The 17866-nt window shown below is 36.0% G+C and overlaps 1 protein-coding gene across 3 annotated transcripts in view; it reads right to left on the minus strand.

Moving 5' to 3' along the window:
- LOC149559894 (GTP-binding protein Era-like protein) overlaps positions 1-17866 on the minus strand; it is a 215048-nt gene that overhangs the window by 107922 nt on the left and 89260 nt on the right. For all 3 annotated transcript variants that reach the window (XM_089824353.1, XM_089824352.1, XM_089824354.1), the window contains exons 3-5: positions 14260-14400; positions 14060-14185; positions 13733-13858 (exon numbers count right to left, since the gene is read on the minus strand). In XM_089824353.1, the coding sequence (XP_089680479.1) occupies positions 13733-13858; positions 14060-14185; positions 14260-14400 (393 nt within the window). The remainder of the gene's footprint in view (positions 1-13732; positions 13859-14059; positions 14186-14259; positions 14401-17866) is intronic.

Genomic DNA, 17866 nt, shown 5'->3' on the forward strand with positions numbered 1-17866 from the left:
AAATTGCAAACAGCAATCACCACACCCTCAATCGAATTCCACTTTGTTGCTTTGTTTGACGAAAAATCGCAATCAACCTTCTTCAATATAACAATCTCCTTAGCCACAATAGTTACAGTTGGAGAATTCGACAATTGTTTACCTTAGCACAATTGCCTATACAAGACTCAGAAATTCTCAGAATTATAAATCCTATCTCCCAAACACAGAAATTGACAGTTAGGGGATTTGACTAGTAAAGCCACTATACCTCAGCAAAGACTTCGAACATCAGAAACTCAAAGACCCTTATACTTCAGCAAAGGCTCACAATTTCAGAGTACAAGAAAAAACCACAAAGGCAACAAAAGCAATTATATTTTAAAGTGTGTCTTTCCCAATGAAATGAGCTCTCATTTATAAGTTTTCGTTGGCCAAAGTTTCCTTAAAAAACTCCATTTCAAAAATTGTGGAAGTTTCCCAAAAGAACTCAACACTAGAAACTTTCCAACTCGCTTTTTAGAAATATCTCTTAAAGTGATTATTATAATAATATAAACATTATTATAATAATGCAACTCAATGATTAATAAATAAATAAGAGTTCATGCAATTATCACTTTATTAACTTTAGGTGATGACCAACTGCTGAAGCCACCCATTGCACTGCCAAAAATAGACTTACTAAAAATAGTAAGTCCAAAACTAATATCCCAAAAACACCTTGTCAGCTCACGAGGGTTGCTATGATGAACTAACTCCATCAACTGAGTAGACCTGCCAAAAACAGGGACATTACAACAACAATTGTTGTTGTTAGGCGTGCGCTTATGCCTGTGTGCACTGCGGTGTGATAACTTCTACAAAGATGCATGGTCTACTATCCAACCATACTCACTCGAATAGTGAATCTAGGACAAAGTAATCATCGTGTGCTTGTGTTCCTTCAACACCTTGAGCCACACTGATTCCCTCTTTACTTCTGTCCAAGTTCACCTGTGGCGTATGTAAGTTCAGAAACTCCTCCCTCGTCTCCACCAAATTCAACCTTTGTCGCGTCTCTTCAAGTAATTCCTGCGTACTTCTCATTCATAGATGGTTAGGAAAACCATTCTCTCCGTTTAGTGCACCTCTTCTAGCACCGAAGTCACCCTCCGTGACCCCACCATCGTACCTGTCAGCAAGTTGTCGGAGCCTTTGTCATCGCTCGACTTGTGGTACAAGGATCAAAGCTCTATGTGCAGCGTGAATATCATCATTATTTTGTTTATTTCTATTTTTATTTCAATTGAATTGGCATTAATCCTCAAAAAACATCATAGTTAACAAGAGCACTTTTATTTAACTCTTCGTACATCATTATGGTCGTCTTTGTGACCCTTTACAGAGGTTAGTGCTCTTTTTCACTCACAGTCTACTCACATTCCCATGGCTTACGGCTCATGGGTGGGACCTTCGGCTATTTTCATCACGCTCTTATGTTTCCTGACAGTTGCGTTTTTGGAAGTTCCAAAGGGTTTTCTAACTTCGTTGTTCCCGCTCGATCTCCTCGCATTGTCATCTCTGTGCCAAAAAGGCTTGTGCAAACACTTTGGGAAACTAATGCAACAGTCGGTTAGCAGTGGAGCTCACATTCGGTGAGTCCCAGACAGTGTCCTCCAAAACTTCTTCACATATGGCTTCTCTCCAAATGAAGGTTTCAATACTCGAGCAGAACAAAATGTGGAAGTTTTCTGTCAGTTTGTGTGACCCCTCGATCAGCTTGAGAATTCTATTTTCATTCACTCTCACATTCTCCTCCAGAGGTATTCCCATTTACTCTATTTGCAGTATGCCATTGGCCGCATTGCTTTCCCCAAATTCGAAACAGCAACGACGCCAAATGTTTACCCTCGTGGGTGACAAAGACTAATTGCGTACAAAAAGTAAAGTACTCAACATGACATGTAAAGAGAAATAATATATTCATTCATTGATCACTGTACACAAAAGTACTCCATACCAACATGCCTCAAATAAGGAAATGATGCATACATATAGTCTCTAAGGGGTCGCGAGGCGAACCATTGCGAACGTGTAACTCCCACGGATGGGCCAACTGTCTAACTACCTAATAACCCAACAAAAGCCTTTCTCGGTAGAGATTGTGTGGGGGTACTTAGAGGCCAGCAGTTGAGAGGTTGAGCCCAATGGCAATGCTTCACCTCTCCACAAGATGCCAAGGCTTACACAAGATAGAGAGATGATATGCATTCAAATATCTGCTAATAATAAGTATTTTACTTCTATGAATTTGTGAATTTTCAAGTTGAAGACATGTTAGATGGTTAATATCATTTAATCATTTATTTTCTTCGGTTATAGTCATTGGCTCTCTTCCATATGAATATGTAAAGTAGTTGGGAAAGTGTCTTCATGTGATTATGCAAAGTAGCATATCTTTATTAGTAAAAAAAATCTCTCTTCCATTAAGTAACGGTTGGTTACGATGGCAATTATATTCACCAATTTGTTGAATGAATACTCCTTCAATTGTTAGTTAAGATATTTCAATTAAACTGATTTTAACCAGTAACCTCTGTCATATGAACATGTAATATAGCTTCTATAACTGCCTTCTCATGCTCATGAATATGAAATAGTAACTATCAATGATATGATAGTTGTTAACCAAGGCCCGGGAAAAGGGGATGTTACACTTAATGGTTGATGTGATTCATTTTTAATCATGAGAGGTCTTATGTTTGTGTATTGAGGTTGACTTCAAACCATACCAAATGGGGAGCTATTGGAAGATGTGGCAGTAAAGTACTGGTTTTGAGGTTTTCATAGAAAATAGGCAAAAAGCAAAGGGAAAGGGTTCAAGAATTCTGCTCTAATCCTAAGGGCAATGACAACAATGGGTAGTACTTTGGTGGACAAATTCCAAAATAACCGAGCTCTGCTTTGCCAAGTTACAACTACATGAGAACTGGTGCAATCTTCAAAGTGTTATGCAGATGATTTTAATATCACAACAAATACCATCAAAACGAACAATATGTGTTGAATGATAGAATTTAAGCATAAATAAAGGTGAGGTTCAAGCTAACTTTGCACAATGACTTACAATCAATAAACTATTTAAAGTATCAAGCACAGAATTCCTTGACACACCATCACATTCTCCATTGATATCAAAACACTTTGTCGAACTATCTAATCTAAATGAGGGACTATGAAACTAAGAAAGCCTTAAGACACATCAAATGATCACCAAACTTCAATGAAATGTTTTTAGTCTTAGCTCTTAGCAACAATCTCAGAATTTCACTACTTGTAAATAAGAAATGAGGCCTTTCTATAGGTTCCCTTTTATGAGTGGTCTAGATCAAAACAAGAACCGATGGCCCAAATTTTCCCACCTAAACCCTAATCAGGGTCAGGGCAAGAAAAGAGAATCTACATTAATGAAAGGAATTACATTGACCAATCAACAAGAAGCCACCATCTTAGTGAGTAATAAATGCCCACTACGCATGCCCATTCAAGAAGAGAGGGGTGAAATGAATGTCCACTATGCTTGCCCACAATCCATTAGATACATCTTTTCCTAGAATAGTCTATATTTGACTTTGTTATTTCGATGTCTAGAATCTATCCATCACTCTCTCCAAATCATCCACACTAACACTTGGTGTTGATTCCTGTTAGTATTCCAAGACTCCTATCGCCCTTTCAGATTTACAAAAGTTATCCTCCCAATTTGGTAACAAATCCTGAGTTGTGTGCATGGTATTTGAGAAAATGGAGTTCTCAAAATCATCCCTATTGAAGTAATTCATTTCAAAGAACGCCTCCAGTTTCCTCTTTAGGCTATCTACTATTATTTCATCCTCCACCAACAACTGCCATAACAAAGACGCAATGGATAATTCATTGTTAGCTTTTCATGGTGAATATCTTAATATTGCTTTAAACTATTGCATGGTTTCCTCAATCTTTCACTTAAGAGTAGATTTATTTTCATGTTGAGATGGTTTAGTTGGATTAAAGTAATTGTGCATTTTTACTTGCTTGACTCGACAAATTTGAGCCACTGGCCTCTTGCTTATTGTAATTGTGCCTTGTGTGGTGAGTTGATGAAAGCAATTAACTTCAATTGATATTCAGTCTTTAGTTCGCATCAATTTGATGGGATTAAAGAGTAGCTATTTATGTGAAAACCATTTGATTATTCCTTAGAAGCTTGTACTAGGCGGGTGCATTCACTAATCAAGCTCCATCTAGTAGAGTCCAAGTAAGTCCATGATTCCTTGCATTCATAATTAGAAGTAGTAGTACAAGTTTAAGTTGAAGTGGAAGTTAGAAAAATTGAAGTTATATTTCCACTGCACACAGTAAAGCTATATCTTTAGAAGTGCAAATAGTTGATATCCATCGACTTAATACCGCAAGTGCCCTAAGTGATTACCAAAAAATCATATTATTTCAATGAGTGAGTATCCACAATGGAAGGAACCTTGAAGTCATTTCATGATCCTACTTTGCAAGCTTAGCATGAGAGATGACCCCATATCAAGAGAGGATTAAGTATTTGGTGCTCCATCTCGAAACATTGAGCATTTTGATTCTTCATGTTGTAGTGGAATAAAACATGCATTAGCAAGTAGGAGATGAGACTTGGTGAAATTGTTGCGATAATGGTATCAAAGTAATTGATGATTCATTGTTGGTACTTGTGGTGCAAAACTTAATGTCTCTTTGAAGTATTCCATGGTTTCTTCAATTCCTCACATTAGATTTCATTTCATATTAAGTACAAGTAGAAGTCAATGAATAGAAGATCTTGTTGAATGGTGATTAATAGTGAAGCTATCGTGCATACCTATAACTCTAAGTAGCAATGCAAGGTTAGATATGGGCCTACATTGCAAGTGTCTAACTATTGTTGGAAATATTTATTTAAATTGCGCCTTCACAAGGTATATGGATGAATATGACAATGTGAAAAGCATTCCTGCATTCTTGAGACGCTAGCACCCTCCTATGCCTAGTTCATTTGGAAAAGAAAGGATTGGTCAAAGGCTTAACCTATCATTAACATTGTCTTACATTCTTAGAGTTGGACCAATTTTATTTTGTTGCAATTTATTTAGTTGGAACTGATTGAAGTCATTAATGTCAAATTGCTATCCATTGAATGAATAGCATTAGTCCCCTTGTCATAACTAGCATATCATTATTATAATGCAATGTGAGAGTCCAAGATTAAGAAGGAACCTTGAGGTTGTCTCATTTTATCACAAAATCCAACACATTTTTAAGCATTTGAGCATCTTTATTCAAGAAGAGTTTGATATTTTCTTCTTGGAATACTAAGTGTTTGATTTTGTATGTTGTAGTGGAACAAAACTCACATCAACAACAAGGAAGAGCACGTAAGGAGATTCTACCCTGTAGCACCACTTATAATAGGCTAAAAAGGTAGAATGTCTAACAAGTGTGTTTAAGGAATTAGGGTTTGTCAAGAAATGAGGGGATTTGCACTCTCTGAAACTCCAAACAAATTATAAAGCAAAGTGGAGAGTCCACGATTAAGAAGGAACCTTGAGGTTGTCTCATTTCATTACACAATCCAAACACATTTTTTAGCATTTCAGCATCTTTAGTCAAGAAGTGTTTGATATTTGGTGTTTCTTCTTGGAATACTAAGTATTTGATTTTGTATGTTGTAGTGGAACAAAACTTGCATCAAAAGCAAGGAAGAGTACATAAGGAGATTCTATCCTATAGCACCACTTATAATAGGCTAAAAGGTAGAATGTGTAACAAGTGTGTTTAAGGAATTAGGGTTTGTCAAGGAGTGAGGGGATTTGCAGACTCCGAAACTCCAAACAAATGCATTGCAGGCGCAAGCCAAATTCCACAACAATGGCTTGTATCATTTCAACTATACAAGTAAGGGATTTGTGAAACAAAGCATGGCCATCCATCAAAGGCATGACAAATCGCGTGAAATATATTGTGCGCCTCAAAAGCGCACGATCTCATAATACCATGGTTGTAGACTCTCAAAATAGATTTGGTGAATGGTTTAAAAAACTTTGAGTGAATGCAATCGATGCATGTAAAGCTAAATCCACAACCGTTTTCCATGGTCCTCTCTACACATGCTAGGCTAGGAGCTAGAAATAGGGTAGGGAATACATCAAACATAAAAGTCAAGCATTTTGTTTTTTATATTGATTTGGAATGACAAGGCAGATTTGTGTGTGCTGTGTGGAAGTATAGACTCTAATGTGAACATTTGCTACTATGCCCTAAAGAAATATGGTATTAGAATATGCCCAAACCATAGGCTCTGCATAATGGATTTCGTGAAATGGCTTTAGAAACCCCAATCAGATGGACAATGTATGTATAAAAATAAATCCACAATCTTTCCCAATGGCATCTCTACCTATAAATGAGTGCCAAAAAATAGGGTATGGCTACTCATTGGAGCTTTGGAACAAAGTGTGGTAGTGATTTGACAGATCCCTAAAAAAGATGCCATCTCATGGCCATGACATTTGTAGAATATACAGAGTGGATTTGGTGTAAACACGGTCTTTGAACTTTAAAATCAATGCAGATCTGCAAATGTAAATAACAGTTCAATAACCTTTGCTAATTTCTTCTTAGCGTGCTAATATGGGAGATTTGAAACTGGAAATGGTGCCCAAATTTGGGGCAGTGATAAATGAAGGAAGGCTGGGCACAAAAATGCTTCTACTATTTGTTTCAACAATATGGTGTTTCTACTAAGAAGGTGAAAATGGTTTCACCCAAGTGTGGAAATGTTTTTACAAATGTTATATCTGGGTGAAATTGCATATGGGAATGTTGGTGTAAATAATTATTCATTGTTTACACTTACATAAGTTTACTTAGGTTAACGCATTTTTTAATATTTATTTATTAGTCACCTAGGAGTATGCATACTCTTGTGAGTTCTCATGTTGACAACATAGGAGTTTGCACCTCTTTTATGCACATGGTGTCTACAACACAGGAGTTAGCACACTAATTAAGCACATGGTCTCTACAACATCTCCACTTGAAATACACCTCGTCATCATTATCCTATCATCTAAAATGATGGATAAGATGTGTGCTTAGTTGTCATGCTTATCTTATCTCCTGGCTCTTTCTAGAGACATTCTAGGTGCTTCCTAAGAGGCCTTTATATACAGCCACTCCTAGTGTGGTTGTACATAAAATACAGAGAAATGTATGAGGACAACTCTGATATATTGATCACACTCTTTTTTGGTCTACAGTTGTGCTTGTGTTCGAGTTCTTCGATCTTGCGTGAATTTGCCCTAAGACAAATTCTTACATGGTATCAGAGCTCTTGGAGAATTTCTCTTCACATAGCCGTTCGAGACCATTTTCTTGCTTCAACACCTCGACCCGAATCCGGAGTATCACTATAATTGGGAGTGTTTAAAGCTAGATCTAACCTCGCCATTGCATCCAAAATGTCAATTTGGTGAAATTTGACTATAATTTTGCCTACCCTAGGCATAATCAAAATTGAGGCAATTTTTTTTGCAAACCGGCACCTGAAGGACCGATTTGCAGAATTGGTATGCTAATTTCAGATCTATAAATTTAATTTTCAGATCTGCATTTTTTTCATCTACATCTCTAAAAAAAAATTCGGATCGACATTATTTTTTCTAGAAAAAATTGCCATCAAGCCTATAAGAGAGATTTTTTTGCAGGTGAAGATTGAAGCTTGTTGGTGCAAATTAGATATTTGCATCACATTCCAAAGGTCAAAAAAACCCCAAATTGGATTTTGCTTCATCCAAATCAAACATCTGAGGCAAAATCTAGAGCCATTTGATTTTTGGGGGTGCGACGGTGGCAATTCAGAAAAAATAATAGCAGCAGTGATTTTCAAACAGCAATATCTCCCTCATACAGACTCCTTTTTGTGAGCAATTCTTTTGTTTTGGGGTAAAATTTTGTGATCTACACACGGGTGCAAGTGGTTTGAGATCTTTGTTCCTGAATTTTTTTGCAACTCGCAAATCCCAATTTTTGCCACTTAAAATGCTTAGTACGGGCTCATTTGGACTCCAAATCAAGTTCCGTTTTTTTGAAAGTGCATTTTTTTTTGTCTACTTTCCAATTTTGTAATCATATTATAGGTTTTGCAAACAGAAACATTGCTTTCAGAAATAGACCCTAAATTGGCAAGTAGCTACCAAGTGCCTAAATCATACATTTCTTTGATTTATTTTACATTTTGGAAGGTTACATTAGTCCATCATGGAAGAGGAAGATTTGATTATCTTGACACCAAAAAACTATCAAGAATGGAGTATATTGGTTATCCCATATCTTAGTCAACATAATCCACTACCATATGCAAGAGGGTTTTTATACGATGAGGACACATGTTCCATCCTTTGTCGTGCGCTCTTTCTATTTATGGATATGAAGGTTATGGATTCACTTGATGACTTGTAGTCAAAAGATTTATATGATATTTGAATCTATCTTTGGGAGCTTTATGGAGATCCACAAATTCATCCATTCCCAAAAGATCTTCTACCTCTAGTTGCAGTTGCATCCTCTTCAGATGAGATCACACCTCCAGATGCTCATGTTGCTCCTACTGATCCTATTTCAGCCACAGATGCTTCGGATTCAGTGCAGCAGGACATTTCATGTCTTCCTACTTTACCTTCATACGACGACTTCCTTCCCACCACTGCAAACCTGTTCATGAAGTCTCACATTGAAGATGTGGGAGACATCCTAGATGATATTCGTCTTCTCTTTGAGTTGAATTCTTCATCTATTGCCACAGTGACCGATTCATGTACTTCACCAGAGCAGGGTACACTTTGTCTTCCAGTTCTAGCCTCAGGTGATGACTTCTTGACTGACATTTCAGGTTTGTTCATGGAGTCACACATAGCAAACTTGGGAGACTTCTTTGATGATATTCCACTTCTCTTTGATGAGGACAATCCTTCTATAGTTGTTGCAAGGGCTCACTCTGACCCTCATGTCCATTCTCTACATGATCGATCTTCACAAGTTGGTGTGATTGTGGATACTTATGTGCAACACTTGTCGGAGGTCTCTTTATCATTTGAGGAGATAGATTGTTCTTTGAAACAGGTTCTACATCACTCCTTGTTGGATCAGCACTTCTTCTCAACAATTTTGGACAGATCCACCATCAGTATCGACACAGGGACAATTGAGCAAGTTTTAGAGACACCTTTCATCATCGAGATTCTTTCTACATACAAGGGAAGCATCTCACAGGTACCCTTGCCATTGTTTCTTCCAAAGTGGAGGAACATCATTCAGCGGTCATGGATCAGCTTCTACATTGGAGCATTTCTCACTGATTGGTACACTACCTTTAGTGGGGGGGACTACCTTGTCTTCTCCTTCTTCTTCTTTTTTAGGGGGGGGGGGGGGGGGGGGGGCCTTTTTCCTCTTAAAGGGTTTTGTCCTTCTCATTCTCTCTTGTATAAACTTGATGTATGTCGTAATGGGGGGTCTTGATTACTCCATCCATCCATGCATCTAGTCTTTTCATCTCTCTTTTTGGGGGAGGGTTTTTCCCATGAGGTTTTCCCTCTTTCTCCACTTTATGAGGGATTGCATTTCATTGTGAACATGGGTACCTAACATAGTCTAGTAGCCAGGACCCATTATGCATTTCATCATAATTCTTGTGAACTTGAGTGCATTCCCCTAAGTTGCACTTAAGGGGGGGTGTTGGTGTAAATAATTATTCACTATTTACACTTACTTAAGTTTACTTAAGTTAATGCATTATTTTAATATTTATTTATTAGTCACCTAGGAGTATGCGTACTCTTGTGAGTTCTCATGTTGACAACATAGGAGTTCGCACCTCTTTTATGCACATGGTGTCTACAACACAGGAGTTAGCACACTAATTAAGCACATGGTGTCTACAACATCTCCACTTGAGATACACCTCATCATCGTTATCCTATCATCTAGAATGATGGATAAGATGTGTGCTTAGTTGTCATGCTTATCTTATCTCCTGGCTCTTTCTAGAAACATTCTAAGTGCTTCCTAAGAGGCCTTTATATATAGGCACTCCTAGTGTGTTTGTACACAAAATACAGAGCAATGTATGAGGACATACTCTGATATACTGATCATAATCTTTTTGGTCTACAGTTGTGCTTGTGTTTGAGTTCTTCGATCTTAGGTGAATTTGTTCTAAGACAAATTCTTACATGGTATCAGAGCTATACCAAATTCTTCCAGAGAATAATATGTAAAGGGCAAACAAGTAAGCATGTTTCTACTCAAAGGGAAGAATCAAATAAAAAAAAATCAGTTGCAAGTGAAGTGGAAGGGCACGAGATGGTAACTAGGTGAATCTGAAATATAACTGCAAATACGTAAAAACATGAGGGTAGTCAACAAAAGTGGAGTCAATTTGAAATAATAAAGTGCATATATGGAATGATTACTCCAAAATGTAGAACATTTTCATGTTAACGTTGAAATGACATATTTTACGTATAATAATAAATATATTCTAATAGGAGAATGTGAAAAAGGGGAATCATTTTTTACCCAAGAAGTGAAATTGTACTGACAAGAAATATTATATGAGGAAGAACCAAATAATTCAGTTTAGAAAAAATGGCTGAAGCATGGGATCAATTCAGAAAATATGCTTCACATGAGCATCAAGGGAAATTTATTAGAATATTTTTAGCATCTCAGGTTCTTGCTAAATTTAGCTCATATTTCTAGAACCTTAGTTAATGGTCATTTAGACTTATTTTTAGTTTTTTTAATTTGGTCTATCTTTTAATGATGTCTTTATTTAGACAACCTTGCATTTTATACACACTATTTTTAGCATCCGTAAAACTCTATTTGTGCATTGTTAATACCATTATTCAATTCTGTTTTTCCAAGTTTCATGGCAGCAGAAATGGAGCCAGTCTGGGTATGACTCCCTTATAGTAGGGTTTTAATAATTTTTAGTAGCTACAATGTACTGTCTTCTGCAGGGTAGTTGATAGAATGATCATTACGAGAGGGTATTTGATTATTTTTAGTATCTTAGGTTCTCACTGTATTTAGTGCATTATTCTAGAACCTTAATTAATGGTCCTTTAGGCCATTTTTAAGATTTCTTACTATCATCTATTTTTTGATGTCTTTATTTAGACCTTTCTTTTTGGTTATTTTTAGCGTCTGTAAAACTCTGTCTGTGCATTTTTAATACACTTATTCAATTCCATTTTTTAAATTTCAGAATTGTTGTTTCTTTCACCAGTGAAAATGTTTACTCAAAAGTCAAGATATTTTCACATGATTTGCAAATTGATTAGGATCTGTGGTTAAAGGTATAAGTGAATGCACTTAGCCAAGAAGTGAAATAACAACTTGTGGCATGCCTATTATTTGATTATGAAAGCATGAAAAGGACAGAATGTAACTTAAGGTGAATTTTTTAGATTTTATAATGCAGATTTAAAAAGAAAGTGGAATATTCTCCAGTTGCAAGCAAAGCAGATTGCCCAGGAGGCAAATCAAAGAGAATCGGACATTTTCAGCATAGGACAAGAATGTTCTATTTTGAAAATCAGATTTTACAAGGACAGTGACAGCATTAGAGGGAATATGGAGTTCTTCTCTTTTCATCTTCATTGTAAAGGTTCTGGAGTTCAGATCTGGAAAATAGAACAGGTAAGTGTACAGTATAGGGCTAGATATTTGTCTATAAGAAATAAGCATGTAAATCCTACAGTGATATTAATCAGTATGAGACTATGAGTAGATTGAAAAAATTATTGTAAGATTACCTCCATGTTGTGTTATCAAACAGCATATGAATCAAATACATTAGCGGTGTTTAGGTTTGCCATTGCAATTTTTTCGTATCTGTATGATCTGTGTATGGGCTTCTTCAAAGAACAATTAAATTCTAGACAGCAGGTTATTGTGAGTTTCAAAAAGCAAGATGGATCTACAAGAATGACTTTGGAATATTGTAATAGAGTGCACTAATGTCAGGCGTTAGTGTGAAAAGTTCACTGATTTTTAAATGTCTAATATTCAATTTTTTATTCATGACCTTGGATTTGACTCTATTGCCAAATAGCTAGGCATTGATCTATGATATTTTTTAAGATTTGGTGTAGAAACAATCAATTGAATCAAATAATTTTCCTTTTCTGTTTGTAGGAGCATAGTTAATTAGAGATTCTAATCTCAGGTGTATGTAAATTGTATGTGAAGTCAAAATAGAACCAATTCTGAACCAATTTGTATGTTTTCTGGTTTATTTTACGGGGCTATCTGTTTGTGCAATATTTGTCATTAATTGTTTCAGATTCATAAATATTGCATGAGGGTCACTGCCTAGCTCCCACAGAGCCTGAAGAGTAGGAGATTGCAGTCTTGTGACTGAATCTTGTTAATTGGCAACTGATCTAAAATATTTGTCGATAGGAGAGGGAAAACCGTTAGAAGTATTTTAAAAATCAGTTGGAAGAACCAACAGAACTCATTGCAAAGCACTTAACCTCAACTGCTTCATACTCATTGACTTGTATACTTTATAGTTTTGATGTGTATAAGCAATTTGAAAATCATCCACACACCATTGGAAGATAGCACTGTCTTTTGTGTAGTTGTTTAAGTTGGCCAAGCAAAGATTTGTTTCATTTCACTTAGTCATCAACAAGCTCTTGCATTCCTAGTGTCAGCTTAGATTTCTAAACCCATTATATTTTACATTTTATTTCAAAGTCTTCTTTAGAAGTAATTGAAGAGCTCAAATCTCCAAGCCATTTGAACAAGTTGATACATCATTGGATAAATAGTGTAAGTGCCCTCATTATTATCAGCAAATCACATCATGAAACTGAGTTGTGTCCAGCACCAAAATTTTTGGTACGCATTATATACCTTGGGGTCATTTCAGTTGATCACACAAGTCAGATTGTTTAGCACCTAAGGTTTTCTTGTTCAAGAGTGTAGAATAATTAGGGTTTTATCCTACATGCTGAGGTGGTCACAAAACTCACATCAAGAACTTTCTCGAGCAATAATATTTGACTTATTTCCACCGTGACTGGCAGTTCTGATTATTTAAAATAATAATTATAGAACTCGTGAAATTATGCTTATAAACCATGATTGAAAACCCCAAAAATGTGGAACTTTAAATTACTTAGTTCATACACAATCCCCATTAATATAATTTTGGAGCATTTACATCAGAAATTATTTTCCTTTCAAGAAAAATGCCAAGAACTTTACTCTATTAAACTAAGTTGGAATAGTTTTAAAAAAAGTCACAAATGAGAAGATGTAAAACTGTTTGCTTTAAAAGAAAAAGGCACTGAAAAAGGAGTATGTATAAGACTGTTCAAACCTTTAGAAGATGCAAAAAGAAAAATGTTTTTTATCTGAACTCATCCCCAAACAACGTTTTGATTGAACCAGGACCAGTAAATTAGGTTGAATTCATAGAGATGGATGGAACATTATATGTATAATATCTGAGACAGTTAGTGTCAAGCAACAATAAAGAAAAATATCAAATCTTTACAGACCTAATAAATTCCTATGTTGTGTTGTTGGTTTATCTCTGAAAAAAATGATTGCAAAATTTAAATGAATCAAAATTATCAAATTGCATTCAAAGGTAAGCAATATGAAGACTGCTTCTGAAAGATTTTCCTACCTTAGGGTAATATGGTGGTCCATGTGGCAGCTTGGAAACAATCCAATTCTTTACATCCTCTACACCATTTCCGTATTTGGCACTAATAGGCAGAACATGATCTGCACCACCAAACTTTCCATACCACTGCAAACCACATGACAATGAGTTGGAAAAGCACTTCATTTGTCGGTTACAACATATGGACAGTATTTTTGTAAATAAAATGGAAAAAGTACAGATCACCTCAAAGAAGTTCACATCTTTGGAGATGAACATGAAATTTGCAAATTACAGAGGTACAGTTTGTGTTTGTAACTTTTTACCACTGCCAGCATAGATGTTTACCTCGACTTTCTTTGCAATTTCACCAGGTTTAACAAGGTCCTTCTTGTTCAATACCAGCAATGTTGGCACTTTCTCCTTGGTCTGAGAAATATCTTCTTCTAACAGGTTATCAATCTCCATGGAAACCTTCAAATCAATTTAAAATCAACATCAAGACACACTTTATTTTAACTATGCCAACATAAACAATGAAAGCATACCTTTTCTGGAATCTTGCAAGCATCAACAACAATCAAGACACATTCTGCATCTACAGTTGCCATATGCACATTCTTCATCATCATTGAATCTAATTTGTGCATTTTCTTTTGTATCACTCCAGGAGTATCATATAAAATCATCTGCAGAGTTGCGAATTCAAGTTCAGAAATTGAAATAATCAAATTTGTAACAATTTGTTAGTCTTACAAAATGTAAACATGTATCACATAAACAAATTTTTTTTTATAGTCATAGATGCATACAACTGCCCATGATTTGAAGAAACTAAAATACATGAACCTTTGGACTAAATGATTTCAAAAATGTTTTAGCTTACTACAGGTAAAACTTACTAAAATGACACAACTGATCATTCCCTTTCTTACCAATAGCAGGTCCACTCATGTGTCATAAAATTGAAAATCAATATACACTAATATGCTGACAAATTAATCAATATACAAGTTTGTGACTAGACATTTCTGCAGGGCTTCAGCTAGAGACAGTACCAATGAAAGAGCACCTTACTTATAACTCTTAGCAGTCAATGCACTCAGATACTCTTCAAAAGTTGTGAAGCTTCTGCTACACATAAAAAGTGATTGCGGCACGTATGGCTTCAATTTTATTCATGCACTAAAACCTTCAAAGATGCACAACAACTCAAATACAATAAAAGATCCCACGGTTCAAGGGTCAAGAGTTTTGCCACCCCAATAAGGGTTTCATTTCACAGCTTCTATCAACAGGGTTCAGAATATCATGTTTTGTATATAACCTATCGCGAATCAATAGTGTTGTTTACCGTATAGGGTAAACAGATACTTATCGCATGTAGTACAGTAAGATATAACACAGAACAGAAACTTTATTCATATACGCAATATGCACTCCAATGCTTACAATAATGATTATGATTGTTAGTAAACAGTTTTTTCCATTTTAAATTTCTCAAAGAAAGAAAAACTCTTGATAAACTAATAGATTGAAATTCCCTTAATGAGTAAGGAATTCTCCGCTTAGTACTACTTCACAATACTATAAGGTGCAGCAACCAGTTTGAAAAGATGCTCATTAATTCCTCCTTTGAGGGAAAACCTTTCCAACGAGTATTTTAAAGAAAATACTAAAAAAGCTTAAACAATCAATTCATAAAAATGAAAAGAATGTGCAGATTGAAAAACCATTTAAATTTTATAACCAAGATCATCCACATGATTAATTCCTATAGATGAAAATGATTTAAAGTTCATTTTTACCACTATCTATTCGAATTCTCTCAACCTCAACAGCAAGATTATAAATTGCAATAAAACAATGTAAACCTTTTCATAAATGACCAATCTCCTCAAGGATACAAATCATTACAGAATAGACAATATTATCTATTCCAGAAAAAGCTTCAGAACATAAAACTGCAGAAGCTTATATTTCCTTATCACAGCCAAAATTTTGCATTAAAGTTTTCTTTTCAGAATGCAGATATCAAATCCAAAAATATTTCTAGTTTCGCATCCATCGAGAGAGAGAGACTTTTTGAAAACAATTATTACATAAATATACCCTTCGGGGCTAGATAACAAAATCCAAAATTACCTCGCCAAGAGTAGATAGTTATTTGGTTACTTAATCAAGCTAACCGACTAAAACAAAATAGATAAAATAAAAACCAGAAGGCATGCAACTAAGAAATTCCAGGTGTCACATGGGTTTGTCCACGCCAACAGTAATCATTCCAACTTTCCAGCTTTCATAAGTGGCAATAAAGGATGAGATGACTGATTGATGTGGTACACCGAGAAAAGCGATCCTCTACTTCCAGACTTCTTTTTCCCTCTTCAACTCCGCTATCTTTCCTCCGTGCATCTCTAGGTGCTTCTAATTGATTATCAACATGGCGTCGACATGGGCGGTGTTCGAAAAATCTTGTTTCACAGGTGATTTCTTTTCTTGAAGCTCCAAGAACCTCTTCTGTACTTATTTGATGCTATCTTCTGTGGGTAAGATAGAGTCACTTTCTCCTTCTGCACACTACTTATAAAACCACTTCAGGTCGCCATGAATTATATCATCTATGACCCCAAGCTCAGATAACGTTTCTTTGACTTCAGCTATACCTTGCGCAATTGCTTCATTTCTGCATACAATGCACTCTCGGATCACGTGGAAAGTTTTATCGTCAAGACCAATGACAAGACATTCGAAAGAAATTTCTGTAGGCCATGCCCTTGTATTTCGTCAATCCACAATATCACTTTCGTCCAATTATTTTTCTCCTTCTCATATCCCTCGATATTTGATTTAACCTTCTTAGTGACAATCGAAGTTTCTTTACGAGTATCACTCAAGAGATTCACTTGTATTACTGCTTAAGTTCGCACAGTCTAGACCCATTCTTCAAATGCCTTAGCTGTGGCTTTACACTCTTGCAAATTATCCAAGAATTGTGGATTAGCTGGAGACTTGACATCAACAATGGCTAACATTTCATTGATTGGCTTTGTTTCAAGATGAAGAATTGCATTGATATATTGGGCCATACTTCCCATAGCTTCCTTTATACTTTGCTTATCTTTAGCATCTTTCCATACTCGGTCTACAATATTCTTGTTAGACACTTCAAATATTTTCGTGTCCACGGCTTTGCTGCCTTTACCCAAATCTACTTTTGACACCTGATAATCTTGAGGCATGAGTTATTCCTCAAGTTTATCTTGTGGAGATATGGCAATTTCTGCCAACCATCCTCCTGTCTCTTTCTCAAAATTGAGCCGAGACTTCGTTTTTGCTTTCTTAACTTTAGAAGACCTTCCAAGGCATCTACTCACCAAGTCGTCCACTGGCATGGAGAGTGGTACCATTCTTCTTTTCTTTACTACAGAGGTCTCCAACCACTTAGGTGTCGAAGGCTCTTGTCCAAGCATGGCATTACTGTCAATCAAAGCCAGAGTACTTATTGATGCACTATCACCTTCTGTCGTTTTCTGCTAGACTTCTATTGAGTCAAACATATCAGGGGCAATGATCTGTTTTGTTACCTCTTCAGTTTCTGGGGAATCCAAGTTTATCCCAATCCCACTCTCTACTCTGTTTTGCACAATCCTCTTGCTTCGGGTGGACGAACGAGTAGTTCTTTTAGTGCTCGCTATTTGAAGTTGAACTTGAAGTTGAACCGGAGGAACAGATACTTAAACTTCAGCTTCGTTTTGACCTACAACAAAATCACGAATATCAACATTAGAGGGCACAGTCAGCTTTCTTAAAGGCTTCTTTTTTTAGCTCTTGAATGCTTTTTGGGCTTTTCTCGAATTGATGCTTGATCCATCTTTTGAGCTAACCAATTTTCTATACTCTTCAAAACTCCTGTCATGCAAGAATACAAATCATTTTCTTCTCTCTTGTTCCAATTTAGCTCAGGGATAAGGAGATGTTCGATTTGTTCAATATACAGAGGATCAACCACTTCCTCATTATCATTTTCTTTTATCTCACTGATGTCAAGTTGAACTTCAAATGCTTGTATTTGGCTTATGGTCAATCTCGACCACAATCTTTCTCACTTCAAACTCATCAGAGCAATTGGCCTAGTAGTCTTCTAAGGGAGGG

The sequence above is a fragment of the Cupressus sempervirens genome, chromosome 4 (genome assembly GCF_028749045.1).
Source record: "Cupressus sempervirens isolate cs-2001-9-10 chromosome 4, ASM2874904v1, whole genome shotgun sequence".
NCBI classification, from domain to species: domain Eukaryota; kingdom Viridiplantae; phylum Streptophyta; class Pinopsida; order Cupressales; family Cupressaceae; genus Cupressus; species Cupressus sempervirens.